Source organism: Quercus lobata, chromosome 10, assembly GCF_001633185.2.
Source record: "Quercus lobata isolate SW786 chromosome 10, ValleyOak3.0 Primary Assembly, whole genome shotgun sequence".
NCBI lineage: Eukaryota > Viridiplantae > Streptophyta > Magnoliopsida > Fagales > Fagaceae > Quercus > Quercus lobata.
In genome coordinates this window covers 62848106-62867793 of record NC_044913.1, presented here as the reverse complement: position 1 = coordinate 62867793, position 19688 = coordinate 62848106, and the positions used below count along the sequence as shown (strand labels likewise).

At 44.3% G+C, this 19688-nt stretch overlaps 1 protein-coding gene across 1 annotated transcript in view; it reads right to left on the bottom strand.

The window, feature by feature from the left end:
* The window catches only part of LOC115965172 (2-alkenal reductase (NADP(+)-dependent)-like), a 29665-nt gene that overhangs the window by 553 nt on the left and 9424 nt on the right, over positions 1–19688 (bottom strand). Inside the window, exons 4-5 of the mRNA XM_031084358.1 lie at positions 1717–1883; positions 158–240 (exon numbers count right to left, since the gene is read on the bottom strand). Coding sequence (XP_030940218.1) covers positions 158–240; positions 1717–1883 — 250 coding nt within the window. The remainder of the gene's footprint in view (positions 1–157; positions 241–1716; positions 1884–19688) is intronic.

Here is a 19688-nt window from a genome sequence, read left to right as displayed (position 1 = left end):
ACCCTATTTTGTAACATTAAAGAGAAAAATTAATATAACTATATATATATATATATATATATATATATATATCAGGTAGAAAAAAGTGAGTTTTAAAAGATTATGGTGACATTTTAGATTGGTACCACATATGCGTGACACAGTAGCAAATACTGACCTTTTCAAAGCAGCATTCAAATCGCACTCCTCTTTATAATTGAAAGCCTCATCGAACCAAAACTTGTTCTTCAATAAATCAACCTGATTGAAGACAACAAATAAGTATTCATTTAACAGAGGTTATATATGCAATTAGCACCATCTATCCTTTACCAAGAAATAAAAAAGGAAAGTAATTATTTCATATGTACACTATTTCCAGAACATCAGTAGAGACATGGCAACGTATTTCATACCACTTGCTCTCAAAGAGAGATTTTTTTTTTTTTTTTTTGAGAAGGCTTCAAGAGAGAATTAGATATGAAAAATTAGATGGTGACTACACAAAGTCGATAAATAGTCAGAAATTCAAAAAGTTCTAAATTCCCATAATGTTAGTTTAATATATAAATGAAAAATGATATAAAGTATTACAAGTTTCAATACTTGATGACTAGTGTAAATGGTTTCAAAAAACAATTATTAAAAAAAAAAAAGACAAATTAAAATGGTGATACATTAGTAGCTAAATTGTCACTGTCACGTCAATTTTTAATTAAAGTTTGCTTTGAATTTATAAACTAATGTATAAATTTATAATGCTCTTATAATAAAATTCGTCAATTTTCAATTATTTTTTTAGTAAACAATAATACTTATTAGGATACGCACGAAAATAGTAATACTAGTATTTTAAATTGGGTTTATAATACATTACATAATCAGAGTACAACTATAAAAGGGGTATAACCTTTGTAGTTGTAGACTGGGGTTATAAACAACGGACATTAAACACACACAACCAATGTAGGATAAACATCATCTTTTTTTTTAGTAAACAATAATACTTATTAGAATATGCACGAAAATAGTAATACTAGTGTTTTAAATCGGGTTTATAATACATTACATAATCAGAGTACAACTACAAAAGGGTCTAACATTTGTAGTTGTAGACTGGAATTATAAACAACGGGTTTATAAACATCCCTTTTTTTTTTTTTTTTGAGTAAATAATAATACTTATTAGAACACGTACGAAAATAGTAATATTAGTGTTTTAAACCGGATTTATAATAGTCAATTTTCAATTAAAGTTTACTTCGAATTTATAAACTAATATATCAATTTATAATGTTCTTATAATAAAATTCTAGTACCTTGACATCACTTGTTATTTATTACACATGTATATCCCATGAACAATTTAAAAGCACACAGTGGTCAAAGGGAAAGCAATCGATCAGTACTAATTTCCAGGAAGCTACACAACAAAAAGATTCCCTAGAAATTATATAACTAAAGGAATTATCCTGATATTACTTTCTTTCTTTTTTTAGGAATTAGGATTTTAAAATTAATTAATCACTAAAATAATATATGCCAATATTGTTATAAAAAATTAAATAAAAACAAAACAAAACAAAAAGGATGAGATATTTAATTTCTAAAAACACTAGAAATATAGGAAAAAATATATAATTGAAACATGAGATTGCATATTTTATTATATGTTATCTATACAATATAATAAGTTACTAGATCTTTTAATAAAAAATTAAAAAAGAGTGAGAAGACCTTTTGTTGACTTCCTGCACTTTCAACCACATAGCAACCCATCAACTTTGTGAATTGTCCAACGAGCTGAGCAACTGTGCCGGAAGCAGATGAAACCAAGACATATTCTCCTTTCTTAGGAGAACAAATTTCATAGAAACCAGCATATGCTGTTATACCAGGATAACCTATATATATTGTAGGGATTGGGTTTGAGCACTTTTCCTAAGGGATAAGTGAATTTAAGCCTAGCAAGCTCAATACAATAAATTTGTAGAGAGTGGGTAGAAGAACTGGGCTTTAATGAGTGTAACAACAGTTGAAGATGATTTAAAGAATGAATAAGTAAAACAAATATGGACTTGAGCAAGCAATTCAATCCTTGGCACTAGTCCGAGGAGCTTCAACTTATTATTTCTTGAGTGACAGTGATAATGGTTACAAAGTTAGTTCAGATTGCTACAGTGTTTTCTCTGGTAAAATCTCTGATCCCTTTTCTCAGAGCTCCTTCTTTCTTATATACTACTTTCCTCCTTCATCTCCACCATACACGTGTAGGTCAGATCTGCTGTTGTTGGTCTTTGTCACATCAACCTCCTCCTAAAACTCTTAGGTAGTAGCTGTGAGTTTAAAAAGCCACTGCTTAGGTATCATTTTAACATTAATGCGGCCAGAGTGTTAGTTATGGAGTATTTAATGTGGAGACAACAACTTTTCCTGGAATTGCTCTACCGCCATGCTCCAGTGTGTTTACTTGCTGTACTTATCTTTTTCCTTAGAGTGCTTTGGAAGATTGTCTTTGCCGGTAAATCACTTTTCTTCTACCTCGGCTTTGGCTAGCCGAGGACAGAGTTGTCCTCGGCACGGTTTCCTGGGTTGCCATGATCAGCACTGTCTTCTTCATATACGATTATGGGCCTCAGCATGGGCCTCAGGCCCAGTACAAAAGGTGGATGTATATCACTAGGCTCTATGACCCCACAATAGCCCCTCAAAATTCTGCTATCTGGCACCTTGGACAGAAAGGAGGATTTTGATGTCCTCGGGTGTACCTTAGGCTTATCACGTCTTGTCTTCTGCCGGTGTCAGTGCCTTTTTAACTGCCCAAGGCATGTTCCTGATGCTTCGACATTTGGAGCTCACCCTCATTAAATTCCTGCGACTGGTTGCCCCCCACGTTCTACGGCGCGATGGCGATCCAACGGTGGAGATTTTTTCCAACTCATGAGCGGGAAAACTCCCGTTGCTACTTCGATTTGGGTATAAATACCCATTTAAATCAATTTTCCCAAATTACCTTTGCATTCAAGAGCTCCTGCGCACATACGTTAAATCTGCCAATCTTTCTCACTCACTTGTGTCTCTTCAAAAGCTTGTCCGAGGACACTTTCCTCATCCTTGTAAGTTTTTTTCCAAACTTTTCAAATTTTCTTTACTTTCCTTTCTCTGTGTCTTTCTTCCTTCGCCTCTTTTTCCCGACTTTCTTTAGCTTCTCTAAACTTTTCCTGGGGATGGATAGATTTAAGAGTTTGGTAGAGTTCGAGGAAGGGATGGAAAAATTTAAGGCTGACTACAAGTTTCCACCTAACGTGGGCCTGAGATATTGTGAGGAAGGCGAATGGCATTTTCGAAGGCAAGAGAGTGAGGTGGTGATTCACATGGTCGCCTTCATAGAAGGTGGCGTGAGAATCCCTATGGGGCTGGTGATGAGAGATTACCTTAGGTTTGTTAAGCTAGCCCCCACTCAGTGCGTCCCAAACGTCTTCAAAATATTAAGGTGTGTGGACGCCTTAAACAAGAAAATGGAGCTACGGTTGACCCATCATGATTTGAATTGGGACTATAACCTTCACCACCTGAAGGGGAAGGGGTACTACCTGAAAACAAGGCAGCCTGAAATCAGGCTCATATAATGCCTTCTTGAGTCTAGCAAGGGGCTAAACAAAGATTTTCTAATCGTGTCCGGGAAGTGGCATGATGGCGTCCCTTGCCCGACGGAAAAGGGGCGACCAGGTGGGGCTCTAGAGATAGAAGTAGGACTTGTTCACTGTCTTATCGTGATTTGTGTTTTTTGGCTTCTAACCGTTTGCTTTTCATGGTTCTGCAGACAGACGCGCCATTGAACCAAACTTTAGTTTGGTTAACAGGGAGAGCTTGGACAACATCCTCAAGGCCGAGGTGTTTGTGAACAAGGATGACAATCAGCTCAGGATGGCTCACCTAATACTAGGATATACGTCAATCTCTCGCGCTTTCCAAGTGCCAAAGTGTGTCATTAAGGCCCGCGATCCACGTCTCCATAGGATCAGCGTCGCAGTTGAGGGTTTCCTGCTCCTTGAGGGTGCTTCACTTCTAGAGGGCATACCTTTGGTTGGTTCTTCTTCTTCCCATCCTGTGGTAAAGGAAGAGGAATAAAAAACAAAGAAAGAAGAAGAAGTCGTTGAGTTAGGTTCGTACGAGGACAAATTTGAGGTGTTCAACCGAGCTCAGTTGTCTGAGGACCCTTCTGGTGATCTCGGCGACCCAAACTATACTGAAGCAGACTTCCCCTGGGTAGAAACTCCTTTTGAAGAAGATATGGGTATACAGAGGAGACAAAAAACAAACTTGTTGGATTTGATAGAGTCCTAGTTGGGGAGGGAGACACAAGGGAGAGCAACTCAGAACAAACCACCTTCCCCTTCTCAGAGCAAGCTCCCTCCTACTCCATCCAAACTTCCTCCTCCTCCTCTTAAGCTAACCTTACCACCGAGACCCGAGCCTTCCAACCCCAAACAAAAAATGGAGTCAAAGGGCAAGGAGATGATAAAGGTTGAGAAGTCTCGCCCCACACCAGAAGAGGAGGCCCAGCGAGCTGCCAAGCAACAAAAAGTTGGGCATAGAGGATCTGAAAAGAGGGTCGATCCTCTACCTGAGCCCTAGGCTTGGCTCTCAGCTCCAATGCTCAATGGGGCTCCCCTGATGGATAATGCTTCCATCAGGGACTTCCAGGGAGGCATTGGCAGTCATGTGACTGATGCTTTGGAGAGGGCCCTGTTACTAGCCTCACACATGGCCGAGCTGTGATCCTTTAGGAGGCAGGAGGTCTTCCTCAGCCTCAAGAGGTACTTGGGCATGGTAAGGTTTTCAACTTACTTAGTTTAGTTAGTTAGCCCCCTTTTTTTTAGCCTTTGTTCTCTGTTTACCTTGCATTTGTTTTCTTTTTTAGGCTGTTTAGGCCACGTTTAGGGCAGAGGAGATGGCCAACAGCTACAGCAGACAACTGGAAGATAAGAGGAATAGGCGTGTTGTGGCTGTGGAGGCCTTTAACATTGCCGACCAGTCTACCCGGAACCTGAGAAACAAGCTGAAGGACGAGGAGAAGGAGAGAAGGAGTACAGATTCGGCTTTAGAGGGCACTTAGAAGCAAGCCGAAGACCAAAGGCTACTCCTTTGCAAGGCTGAGGACTAACTGGCTGCTACCAAAGGGCATATTGAGTCCTTCAAGAAAAAATTAGAAGGTGTAGAGAAAGCCAAGGACACTATGAAGAAGGCTAGGGACGAGGCAGTGAAAGCTCAAGCGGAGGCAGAGAAAGCTAGGAAGCAGGCAGAGGAGACTAAAAAGCGAGCTGAGCAGGAAACTTATGAGATAGGGGTGGCTGAGACTAAGACCAATCTCAGAGCCCAAGTTCCAGGGGTATGCAGGCTCTACTACTCCCAAGTTTGGGTCGAAGCCCTCAACCAAGCTGGGGTTGAGGCTTCATCTGAACTTAGGAGAGCAGAGAACGTGTATTACCCCCCTACTGTCCGAGAGTCTGCTCCTGCCAGTTCTGAAGCCGATACTACCCCCGAAGAGGTAGAGGTAGGTCAAGACAGTGCCACCAATGCTCCTACTCCTCTTGACAAGCCTGCTGAGGAGACTGAGCATCCTGGGGTGTCAAAAAAAGAGAAAATCATTAACCAGGAAATACCCCAGGATGTGATGAAGCCTTCAGCTAGCCCTCAAGCTCCTTCTGCCGAGAAGGAGGCCCCTGAGAAAATGGAGTTAGTCTTGGCCTCCCATGTTGTGCCCCTTAAAGTCATTCCTCCAAGCCAGGATTCTGAAGCCTCTGACACAGCCTCTCAGCAACCTTCCAAGGACAAGTTGACTATAAAGCTGAAGAAATAGGTTGTTTCTGTTTATTTGTGTTGTTGTTGTTTTTTTTTTTTTTTTTTTAAGTGTACTAGAACTTTTTGTAATGAAATTGCCTTTTTTTTAATGAAATGTGTGCACTTCTTTCAATGATAAGGCCCTTTGCTTATATGATTTGTGTTTTACTAACATTTGAGTAATCCTAGTAGTGTGACTCATCTTTCATTGAACGGACAATCAAAAAATACTAAGTCCATAATGTAAATTTCAACTTAGTCTTTAATTGATAATTGAGTAATCTTAGTAATGCAATTTGCCTTTTATTGGGTGGACCACAAAAGAATTTAAGTTTATAATGTAGATCCCATACCTTCTGAATTGGTTACCACAATGGGCTAAAGATACTAAGTTCACAGTACTTATAAAAATAAACCTCCAACTTCTAGGTTCATACATTATGGCAGGACAAGCAAAGGTACATTTTTTATAAACTTACTGACCTCAAGGAGACACTATAGTATTGACTATAAAGGAAAGATAAGCCCAGTGTACCTTGAAATACTTTAAGTGATGCTCATGGACGGACATTTGTTTACATCTTTGTTGAATAAGGACAGGGTAGGTGATCCGAGGAGCCAGGCTCCATTTAGGGTCCTGTTTATCACTTAGATAAATGTCTAAAGTAATTAATTTCCTCAAGGCTTGTGGTCCGAGGATCCAAGCAATACCTTGGTTCTATTTAACACTTAGATAGTTGCCAGAAGTTATTAGTTTCCCCAAGGTTTGTGGTTCGAGGAGCCATGCATGACCTTGGTTCTATCTAATACTTAAATAGTTGTCAAAAGTTATTAGTTTCCCTAAGGTTTGTGGTCCGAGGATCTATGCAAGACCTTGGTTCTGTCTAATACTTAGATAGTTGTCAGAAGTTATTAGTTTCCCCATGGTTTGTGGTCCGAGGATCCATGCAAGACCTTGGTTCTGTTTAATACTTAGATCATTGCCAGAAGTTATTAGTTTCCCCAAGGTTGGTGGTCCGAGGATCCATGCAAGACCTTGGTTTTGTCTAATACTTAGATAAATGTCTAAAGTAGTTAATTTCCTCAAGGCTCGTGGTCCGAGGAGCCATGCAAGACTTTAGTTCTGTCTAATACTTAGATAGTTGCCAAAAGTTATTAGTTTCCCCAAGGTTGGTGGTCCGAGGATCCATGCAAGACCTTGGTTCTATCTAATACTTAGATCATTGCCAGAAGTTATTAGTTTCCCCAAGGTTTGTGGTCTGAGGAGCCATGCAAGACTTTGGTTCTGTCTAATACTTAGATAGTTGCCACAAGTTATTAGTTTCCCCAAGGTTTGTGGTCCGAGGAGCCATGCAAGACCTTAGTTCTATCTAATACTTAAATTGTTGCCACAAGTTATTAGTTTCCCCAAGGTTTATGGTCCGAGGAGCCATGCAAGACCTTGGTTTTGTCTAATACTTAGATTGTTGCCACAAGTTATTAGTTTCCCCAAGGTTTGTGGTCTGAGGAGCTATGCAAGACCTTGGTTCTGTCTAATACTTAGATAGTTGCTATAATTTATTAGTTTCCCCAAGGTTTGTGGTCTGAGGAGCTATGCAAGACCTTGGTTCTGTCTAATACTTAGATAGTTGCTATAAGTTATTAGTTTCCCCAAGGTTTGTGGTCTGAGGAGCCATGCAAGATCTTGGTTTTGTCTAACACTTAGATTGTTGCCACAAGTTATTAGTTTCCCCAAGGTTTGTGGTTCGAGGAGCCATGCAAGACCTTGGTTCTGTCTAATACTTAGATAGTTGCCATAAGTTATTAGTTTCCCCAAGGTTTGTGGTCCGAGGAGCCATGCAAGACCTTGGTTCTGTCTAATACTTAGATAGTAGTAAACCACATGACACGCAATTACAATAAATCAGAGTGCAAACAAAACTGCTTTCATTAACAATAATACCTTCTTAGGTTATTTACATTCCATGGGCGGAGTACAGTTTTCTCATCTAAGTCTTCTAAATAATATGCACATATTCCTGCTACTGAAGTGATGCGATATGGTCCTTCCTAGTTGGGCCCCAGCTTTCCCTAGGCTGGGTTCTTGGCATTCCCCAAAACTTTTCTCAGCACCAAGTCTCCTAATGTTAGTGGCCATAGCTTCACATTGGCATCATACCCTTACTTGAGTTTCTAGTGGTAATAGGCTTGTTGGATCATTGCCTTTTCTCTTCTCTCTTCAATTAAATCCAAACTCTTTCCTAGCAGTTCATCGTTGTTGCTCGGAGTGAAGGTACTCATTCTCAGCGTTGGGAAGCTAGTCTCTAGGGCGATGACAGCCTCAGCCCCATAAGTCATGGAAAAGAGAGTCTCTCCTGTTGACCGATGTAGTGTAGTCCGATATGTCCACAGAACATGTGGCAATTCTTCCACCCATCTTCCCTTCGCATCATCCAACCTCTTTTTCAGCCCATTAACTATGACTTTATTAACAGCCTCGGCTTGTCCATTTCCTTGGGGGTAGGCTGGAGTGGAATACATGTTTGTAATGCCCAAGTCACAACAGTATTTCCTGAAGGCCTTGCTATCAAATTGAAGGCCGTTATCCGAGATGAAGGACCCCAAATCGAGTAACGATGTTCTTCCAAATAAAATTCTTAGCATCCACATCTCTAATGTTAACCAGGGGCTCGACTTTGACCCATTTGGTGAAATAGTCTGTGCCGACCAATAGGTATCTCTTATTTCCAGCCGCTTTGGGGAAAGGACCTACAATATCCAAGCCCCATTGAGAAAACGGCCAAGGACTGGAGAGAGGATCGAGGACCCCTCCTGGTTGGTGGATGTTTGGGGCAAACCTTTGGCATTGATCACACTTCTTGACATATTCTTGGGCTTCCTTCTGCATACCCAGCCACCAATATCCTTGAGTGATGGCTCTGTGGGACAGAGATCTTCCTCTTGTATGACTCCCACAAATTCCTTCACGCAACTCCTCGAGCAGTAACTCTGATACTTCGGAATGTATGCATAGCAAATACGGCCCAGAATATGAGCGCTTGTACAACTTGTGATCCTCAGACAGCCAAAAACGAGGAGCTTTTCTTCGTACTTTCTTAGCTTCTGATTTCTCTTCAGGTAGTGTATCATCTTTAAGAAAGCTCACTTTAGGATCCATCCAGCTTAGACCCACTTTGACTTGATGGATCCGAACCATGTCCTTCTTGACTCCATCCGCTTTGCACAAGTCCTCAACAAGGATAACTCGAGGTAAACCCTGCGCCAAGGAGGTGGCAAGAGTGGCCAATGAATCTGCATGCGTATTTCCACTCCTAGAGACGTGTGACAAGTCGAAGAATTCAAAATCTGATTGTAAGCGCCTTACCTGACTTAAGTACTCTTGCATTCTTACATCTCTAGCCTTTAGCTCCCCCTTCACTTGGCCCACAACCAATCTCGAGTCTGAGAACACTTCCTCTGCCTTTTCCCCCATTTTCTGTACCATGGCAATTCCTTGCAATAAAGCCTCATATTCGGCTTCATTGTTTATGGCCGAGAACCCTAGTCTCAATGATTTCTCTATAGTAATCTTCTTAGGAGATATTAGAACTAGTCCCACCCCGGATCCCCTTTGGTTTGCTGCGTCATCAACGTACACTTTCCAGCGTGAGGGTCCTTGCAAGGAGATTGTGCCAACCAATTTTTCATCCACGTTTTGCTCCTTTGCTACTATTTCTATCGAGGGTTCGGCAAATTTGGCTATTAAATTAGCGAGGACCTGGCCCTTGACAGAGGTCCGAGGCATGGATTTGATATCGAAAGCCCTTAGAACTGTGCTCCACTTGGCAATTCTTCCTGTGTAATTGGCACTTCAGAGTACAGACTTAAGTGGAAGCTGAGTTAGAACAACAACTGTGTGTGCTTGGAAGTAATGAGGGAGTTTTCACATGACATGCACTACTGCCAAAATTGCCTTCTCCAATGGTAAATAACGCACCTTGGCCTCATGTAATGATTTACTCACATAATAGACTGGCCGTTGTATGCCACCATCAATTCGTATCAACACCAAGCTTACAGCATGAGGGGCCACCATAATGTAGGCGAACAAAACCTCGTCGGCCTTAGGGCTGGACATGATGGGTGGCTGGGATAGGTATTCCTTAAGTTGCTGGAAGGCCAAAGCGCAGTCCTCGAATCACTTAAATCCTTTCCATTTGTCCATCAGAAGGTAAAATGGTTGGCAACTATCCGCAGATTTGGAAATAAACCGATTTAAGGCTGCAATCATTCTAGTGAGTTTCTGGACTTCTTTGGGGTTCCGAGGAGGTTGTAGATTGTGAATTGTTTTGAACTGATCTGGGCTCAACTCAATTCCCCTATGAGTTACCATATAGCCCAAAAATTTGCCAGACCCGACACCAAATGAGCACTTAGAGGCATTGAGACGCAGTTTGTGTTTCCTTAAGACGTCAAAAATGACTCCGAGGTCCCTCACATGCTCGGACACCACTTTACTCTTTACCACCATGTCGTCTATGTAGACTTCAATACTCTTGCCCAACTGTGGTTCAAACATTCTAATCATCATCCTTTGATAGGTAGACCCCGCATTCTTCGAACCAAAGGGCATTACTTTGTAGTGGTAATTTCCAATAGGAGTCACGAATGCTGTTTTTTCTTGATCACCCAGGGCTAGTGGTATTTGATGATAGCCTTGAAAGGCATCTAAGAAGCTCATCCGAGGATAGCCTACAGTTGCATCCATTAACTGGTCTATCCGAGTCATGGGGAATGGGTCTTTTGGACACGCCTTGTTTAAGTCTGTGAAGTCCACACAACCATTTCCCACTCTTCTTCTTTACAACCACAGTGTTAGCCAACCATTCAGGGTAGAACACCTCCTTGATAGCCCCTGCTTGCTTGAGCTTTCTCACCTCGTCCCTGACAGCATCGACATACTCTTTGGATGGGCGTCGAGGTGGTTGTTTTTTGGGAGTGGCTAATGGATTTACATTTAAGTGGTGACATAGGAAGTTCGGATCAATTCCTAGGGCATCATAAGCATCCCATGCGAACACATCAACATTTTTTCTAAGGAACCCTATCAATCCCTCATTTTCCTGAGGGGGCAGTTGAGATCCCACCTGGAAGAACCTCTCCGGGTCATCGCCAATGATCACCTTTTTTAAATCCTCACATTTTGCTTCCTTGGCTAGTGCATTAATAGGCGATGCCGGGGTCTTTGATTGTTATGAGATTTGAGATGGCAGCCACCAGGCACTCTCTTGCCGTAGCCTGGCAACCTCGAATTTCTAGGACCTGGCCCTCGGAAGGGAACTTCACCTTCTGATGCAGGGTGGAGGCAACAGCTTCTAGGGTATGAAGCCAAGGTCTGGCCACGATGGCAGTGTAAGGGGAGTAAGTATCTACCATAATGAAGTCAACCTCCACTATCTTCGGGCCGGTTTGCACAGGTAGTCTAATCTAGCCCTTTGGCATAACAATCTTCCCATTAAAACTCATCAAGGGGGAGCTATAGGGCTTCAAATCTTCTGGTCTCAGCTTCAGCCCCTTATAGAGATCGGGGTACATGATCTCGGCTCTACTACCATCATCTACCATTACCCTTTTCACGTCGTAACCCTCAATCCGAAGAGTGATTACCAACGCATCGTCGTGGGGTTGGATGGTTCCAATTTTGTCTTCCTCGGAGAAACTCAAGACCGGATGAGGATACACTTTGGGTCTTTTTGGCTCTAGGCCAGAGTCATCAGTGGGTAGCCGAGCTACAGACATCACCCTAGAAAGGCATGAGCCCGTCCTCCCCAGAGCAGCAAAGATTACATTTATCATTCCTATGGGTGGTCTTAAAGAAGTGTCTCTCCAGGGCTCCTAGTTTGCCCGGCCTTGATGACCACTGGAAGGATGCAAAAGGTGCCTCAGTTTCCCTTCTCGGACCAGCTGATCTAGGTGGTTCCAAAGGTTCCTGCAGTCTTCTGTAGTATGTCTGTGATCCAGGTGGTATTGACAATACAGACTTTGATTACGCTTCATGGAGTCTCCAGCCATCTTATTCGGCCACTTGAAGAATCGCTCATTCTTGATTTTCTCCAAAACCTGATGTACCAGTTCTCTGAATACAACATTAACCGTCTGTGTGTTGGTTGATCCAAATTGCCCTACGAAATCTCTCCTCGGATGGTTATTGTTGTATCGATCCGACTTGAAATCACTCCTCTTTTGAGAGATAACCTTCTCTTTTCCTTTCCTTTGCAGCTGGTCCTCTTCCACTCTTTTATATTTGTCGATTCAGTCCATATGTTGACGTACACTAATGACAGGCTTGCTAGTCAAGGATTTCCTCAAGCCGTGCTCGGTTGGGAGACCGCTTTTAAAAGAGCTGACGGCGACGTCATCAAAGTTGCCATCCATCTCATTATACATTTCCCAATATTTGTCCGAGTATGCTTTTAAAATTTCTCCCTCGTGCATGGATAATGACAACATCGAACTCAAAGGCCAAGGAACCCTGCTGTTCGTAATAAAGCGAGAGCCAAAGGCTTGCGTGAGCTGCTTATAGGAATCTATGGAGTTCGTCTTCAGGCCATTGAACCACCTCATCGCTACAGGTCCTAGGCTGGACGGGAAAACCATGCACATCAAAGATTCGGTCTTGGAGTGGACGACCATTCTTTGATTAAACTGGTTCACATGCTCTACGGGGTCCGTTTGACCATTATAAATGGTGAACATAGGTTGATGGAACCGCTGAGGTAGCCTAGTCCCTTTTATCTCACGCGTGAAGGGTGACTTAGAGATATGATCCAGAGCCTTACTCATGGCATCATTACCCAGACCCCTACTAGATAGGCCCTTGTGTTTTCTTCTCTGATGGTGCTCGTCTTCATAAGAGAAGGTCTTGCTTGGAGGAGTTCTTGCTCTTTGCTTGTAATTGTCATCCTCTCCATCATTAGAGGATATGTCAAAACTGGAAGGAGACCGCCTCTGTTGTGCATGGCATAGTTTCTTTTTCAAGTTATTTATCTCCTGCTGCATGGCTTGGTTGTTGTTTTGTCTCTGGGATACGCGACTACCCACTTGGGAATGGCTTTTGCTTGTCTGGGTGGTATGCACACTTCCCTCTCGATTCCTTTCATTCTTCTGATTTTGTTCATGTTCAAGGCCAGGAAAATTACCCTATCGCTGGGATCCTACGGGTTCTGTCCGTTAGGGACCTGCTTGGCATAGGTTTTGTTGGTGTGGACCTAATTCTACCATGTCTAATTGTTGCACTCACTAACACATAAGTTCTCCCCATAGATGGTGCCAATTGTAAGGATTGGGTTTGAGCACTTTTCCTAAGGGATAAGTGAATTCAAGCCTAGCAAGCCCAATACAATAAATTCGTAGAGAGTGGGTAGAAGAACTGAGCTTTAATGAGTGTAACAACAGTTGAAGATGATTTAAAGAATGAATAAGTAAAAAAAATATGGACTTGAGCAAGCAATTCAATCCTCGGCACTAGTCCGAGGAGTTTCAACTTATTATTTCTTGAGTGACAGTGACAATGGTTACAAAGTTAGTTCAGATTGGTACAGTGTTTTCTCTGGTAAAATCTCTGATCCCTTTTCTCAAAGCTCCTTCTTCCTTATATACTACTTTCCTCCTTCATCTCCACCATACAAGTGCAGGTCAGATCTGTTGTTGTTGGTCTTTGTCACATCAACCTCATCACAAAGCTCTTAGGTAGTAGTCGTGAGTCTGAAAAGCCACTGCTCAGGTATCATTTCCACATTAATGCGGCCAGAGTGTTAGTTGTGGAGCATTTAATGTGAAGGTAGTAGCTTTTCCTAGAATTGCTCTACCGCCATGCTCCAGTGTGCTTACTTGCTGTACTTATCTTTTTTCTTGGAGTGCTTTGGAAGATTGTCTTTGCCGGTAAATCACTTTTCTTCTACCTCGGCTTTGGCTAGCTGAGGACAGAGTTGTCCTCGGCACGGTTTCCTGGGTTGCCATGATCACCACTGTCTTCTTCATATGCGATTATGGGCCTCGGCATGGACCTCAGGCCCAGTACAAAAGGTGGATGTATATCATTGGGCTTTATGACCCCACATATATATATATATATATATATATATATATATATATATGAAAACATTCAATATATCGGATAAGATTTTATTTCCTATATTTAACTGTGTATACAAGGTTCAGATATATCTTATATTTATAATATTTAATATAAATCTTGATCATTAGGATCCTTAATTCAAAAAGTATTCTCTTGATGAGTACAAGTGACAGTAGAAGTACATGATTCAAACACATATGATGATATGAAAAGTGAAATCCACTCACTAAAGAAAAAGGAGCAGTTGCAATTATAGAAGCTACTAAACTAACAATTTTTTAGGCCAAAATTGGCTTTTACCCATTTGTCACAAACTTTTCAGCAAAATGCCCCATGTTTGAAACTAATTAGGGAAATGCCCCTGTTTTGAAACTTGATTTTCTAAAAATTGAGTTTTAAATGTAAAACTTGATTTTTGGAACATCGAGTTATAGCCAACGTGGACTTAAAAAAAATAAATTTTTGGAACTCGAGTTCTCTGTAAAGTACTCAAGTTCATGGAACTCGAGTTCCACTTGAATTTTTTCAAGGAATTCGAGTTCCATGAACTCGAGTATTTCACACGGAACTCGAGTTCCAGAAATTTTTTTTTTTAGATTTTCAGTTCGCTATAAATCGATTGTCCAAAAATCGAGTATTAAATTTGTACGGCACCGAGATCCCAGGCCCATACAGGCCCTGGGCCCAGCCCCATACCGTCCTTGGGCACAGGCCCATACAGGCCCTGGGCCCAGTCCCATACCGGCCTTAGGCACAGGCCCAGCAGAAAGGTCCAATTCTCCTGCGCCCTTCTTGAAGCTTCCTTAATGAACAAACAAGTGTAGGGTATTGAGTTCCAAGTGGTGGTCGGTCAAACGTTCCCGGTCATGTATATGAACCGTTCCCGGGAAGATGTGATATGCACAGGAAACTGAGTTGCCGAACATAATCGGGCAAGATGGAACCAAGTTCCAAGATCATAAATGCTGCACCACCCTCCCACCTGAATATCCACTTTAATCAGATAATATTGGACCTTCAGTAGCACTAACGGTGGCTGTAATCATAATCTCCCCACTAACCTTGGCTATAAATAGAAGAAAGTTGGGAGAAGAGGGGGGTTCAGAAAAATTGAGAGAAAACAGTCAAGGAAAGAGTATCAACTGAGTGTCACTTTGAGTCTCTCTGCCGAAAACGACCCATTGTAGGAAATCCTCAAGCCCGTTATAAATAAATTGTGAGCCCAAGTGATCTAAGGCCCAGAAGTCCTACACTTGGTTCTTACAATTGGCACCCACCGTGGGGCCCTCCTACGAAGCTGTGGTTCAACTGAGACTCAAACGAGGGGAATGTCTGAGGAGCGTTTAGGAGAGCGTGCACCGAGTGGCTCCATAGGATCTTCTCGGGGATCAACGTGGAGGGAGAGAAGGCAAAAACGGCGAGAAGATAGGGAGCACCCAAGAGGGGAGGAAAGGTCCGAACTGGGAGAAGGGTCGGCCCAGACACACCGGACGGTTTCAGGCGTCTCGGCGCATCGGCAGTATGATGATCAGGACCTAGAGCTGGAGCGGTTGCGCAGACTGGTAATGGATTTAGAGCTGGAAGCAAGGGTTCGGCGACATGAAAGGAATCGCAACCCCCAGCAAAGGAGAAATCAGGGCGAGGGCTCCAGCCGATCTGGTACGCAACGATCCCGGGACCGATCACTCTCCCAAGAGTCGCACCGGCAGCCACGGGAACTGCGTCTTCGGCGGAACCGCTCACGGTCGCACGGCCACAATGACCAAGGATCAGAATCGCCGGAGGAACGACTGCGCTACAATGCCGCCATGGACGCCATGAGCCGAGCCTTGCGGATGGCGGCCCGGTCTCCATTCTCCGATGAAATTGAACGGGCCCCAATGCCAAGCAGATTCACGCGACCGCCGTTCAATTCGTATGAAGGGAGGACAGACCCCGTGGAGCATGTTAGCCATTACATCCATATGATGTCTTTGCATGCGCACAATGACGCGTTGATGTGTAAGATATTCCCATCTAGTCTCGGCTCTACTGCACTGAGATGGTTCAATGGGTTGCGGAAAGGATCTATACACAGCTTCGCCGAGCTGATTCAAGAATTCGGCAGCAGGTTCGTGACATGCAGCCGAGTGCAACAGCCGGTTGACGCACTACTTTCCATGAAGATGAGGGTCGAGGAAATCCTTCGGAGTTATGCCAGTCGATACTGGGAACTCTACAACGAGATCGGTGGAGGAAACGAGAAAATTGCAGCAAGCACCTTCAGGATGGGGCTCCCTGAAGATTCTGAATTACGGGAGTCACTGACGAGAAGACCCCCCGAGGATATGAGGCAACTGATGAGACGCATTGAGGAGTACAAACGCCTGGAGGATGACCGGCTGCAAAGCAGGGGGAAAGCTCCTTTAGTGGGGAGATCTCGGCAAAGCATTTTGCCGACGAAACCGAAAAGAGACTTCAGAATGCAGGAACCAGAGGTGCAGATCGACGGGGTTAATGTGGTGTTTAAAGAGCTCGTGCACAAGATCTTGGAACGGATCAAAAACGAGCCGTTCTTCAGGTGGCCGAACAAAATGGGGGGCGACCCATCTCGGAGGAACCAAAACCTATACTGCACCTATCACAGAGACAAGGGGCACACCACCGAGCAGTGTCGGGTATTAAAAGATCATCTCGGACAGCTAGCAAGGGCCGGGTACCTGAAAGAGTTTGTAGCAGATTCCGTTGACCGAGAAACCGGGCAGGGCGCCCAGCAGAAAAGGAATCCCCTTCCACCACCCCTGGGGGTAATCGAAGTCATCCATGCCGCACCAAGAAGGGCAGCAGCGGCAAAAAGGGTATTGACAGTGGCCTGCGCGGAAGGAGAATCATCCAAGAAGAAAAAGAAAGTTGGACGGCTGTCCATCTCGTTCGGAGAAGACGATTTAGAAGGGACGGTCCAACCCCACAACGATGCTTTGGTGGTGACAGCCCAGATAGGCGGATTCCTGGTGAAGAGGGTAATGATTGATCAAGGAAGCGGGGCTGACGTCATGTACCCGGATCTCTTTGAAGGGCTCGGGTTAAAGACCCAGGATTTGGCAAAGTATGACACGCCGTTGGTCTCGTTTGACGGGAGAGTTGTAATTCCCGAGGGGCAAATCTCTCTCCCAGTGGACATGGAAGGCAAGGGAGTTATAGTTACATTTATAGTAGTCCGATCATTCGCACCGTACACCGCAATCCTGGGAAGGCCGTGGATTCACACCATGGGGGCTGTTCCGTCCACCCTTCATGTGAAAGTAAAATTTCCTACTGAGAATGGAGTTGCCGTGGTAAGGGGGAACCAACAGGTGGCGAGGCAGTGCCTTGTCGCCGCGGTCAGGTGGGAGAAGGAACAGCTCGGTCAAACTGAGGAAAACGAGAAAGAGAATTCATAGCAATTACAGAAACCCCAGGGGGTAACTGGGGTGGACGTTGCCGAGGAGGTGCTGAAGGTAAGAATTCTCCCAGATACTGACAGATGTTTCCAGATAGGTACAAGCATGAATGATCGGGAAAGGGTAGAGATGTTGTTGTTCCTGTTGCAGAACATAGATGTTTTCGCATGGAGCCCGTATGAAGTGCCCGGCGTAGATCCCGAGTTCATTGTCCACAGACTCAACGTGGATCCATTATTCTCCCCGAAGAAGCAGAAACCGAGAAGAGTGTCAAAAGAACACGTCGATGCGGTAAACCTAGAAGTACAACGGCTGAAGGAGGCCGGAGCCATAAAGGAGATATTCTTCCCGAAGTGGTTGGCAAACACTGTCGTGGTGAAGAAGAAGAACGGGAAATGGAGAGTTTGTGTGGATTTCACAGACTTGAACAAGGCATGTCCCAAGGACCCATTCCCGATGCCCAAGATTGACCAGCTAGTAGATGCAACGTACGGGCACCCGAGGATGAGCTTCCTAAATGCCTTCCAGGGCTACCACCAAATTGCCTTGGCGCCCGAAGACCGAGAAAAGACAGCATTCATCTCCCCGAATGCAAACTATCACTACGAGGTCATGCCGTTTGGATTGAAGAACGCCGGGGCTACCTATCAGCGAATGATGACGAGAATGTTCCGAGAAAAAATTGGATGCACGGTTGAAGTTTATATCGATGATATGGTGGTAAAAAGCAGAATTGAGTCACAGCATACCGAAAATCTCCGAGGAGTGTTCGAGATACTACGTCGGCACAAATTACGCCTGAATGCCGAGAAGTGCACTTTCGGAGTGGGGGCTGGTAAGTTCCTGGGATACCTGATCTCTACTCGGGGAATAGAAGCCAACCCCGACCAAATAAAAGCCGTGAACCGCCTCAAACCACCAAGCAATCCCAAAGAGGTGCAAGTGCTCACTGGAATGTTAGCCGCCCTGAACCGATTTATCTCCAAGTTTGCCGATCGCTGCCGGCCGTTTTATCAACTTCTGAAAAAGTGGAAGGGGTTTCGATGGGACGAGAGCTGCGATGAAGCTTTTCGAGAACTAAAGGATTATTTGGCAAAGGCGCCGAGGTTGACGGCCCCGGAGCACGGGGAGGATCTATTTATGTACCTTGCAGTCACCGATCATGCCGTAAATGCTGTGTTGCTAAGGGACCAGGGAGTTCAAATGCCGGTGTATTACGTGAGCAAAACCTTGGTCGATGCCGAGACAAGGTACCTGCCTCTTAAGAAGTTAGTTTTGGCCCTGGTGCACGCCACGAGGAAGTTATCACATTACTTCCAGGCACACACAGTGTTCGTCCTCACCGAGTATCCATTGCAGTCACTATTGAAGAGATCCGACTTCACAGGGCGGATTGCCTAATGGAGGACTCGGTTGGAATCGTTTGACATAAGATACCGACCTAGAAGCTCAGTGAAGGGACAGGTTCTCGCTGATTTCATCGCAGAATTTACACCCAAGAATGAAGGCAAGGTAATCTGTAGTGCGGAGATTCGCCCGTGAAGGTTATTTGTGGACGGCGCATCAAATGCTATGGGGGCCGGGGCTGGTATTGTCATAATTACCCCTGAGGGTATACGACTGGAACACTCCTTCAGATTGGGGTTCAAAGCCTCAAACAACGAAGCCGAATATGAAGCCCTACTGGCCGGGTTGAGGGCAGTATTGCATCTGGGCACAAAGGACGTAGAGATCTACTCGGACTCTCGGCTGGTTGTTTATCAGATCACTGGGGACTTCGAGGCTCGGGACCCCTGAATGAAAGCTTACCTAAGTACGGCAAAGCAGATTATCGGTCAGTTTGGAACGGTAAAGATATCCCAGGTAGCCCGGTCACAAAACAAGCACGCTGACTCTCTTGCCACGTTAGCCTTATCGGCTACCGAGGACACGTCGAGGCATATCACGATAGAACTTGTAAGAGAGCCAAGCATTTGTGTGAAGAGTGTTCCCGATCAGGCCGGGGTAGAGGTCGCGCAGGTAGCAGTGGCTGGTCCATGTTGGATGAACCCGATCATAGACTTCCTTGCCGAAGATAAAGTTCCAGAGGACGAGGCCGAGGCCAACAAGATTCGACGAATGGCTCCCAGGTACTGGCTATCTTCGGACCGAAAGCTGTACCGAAGGTCCTTCGCAGGCCCTTACCTCTTATGCCTACATCCCGAAAGAGTCAAAGAGCTTCTGACCGAGCTACATGAGGGAGTGTGCGGCGGGCATGCTGGGGGACGATCTTTAGCACACAGAGCGATGACACAGGGGTTTTGGTGGCCACATATGCAGAAGGATGCCGC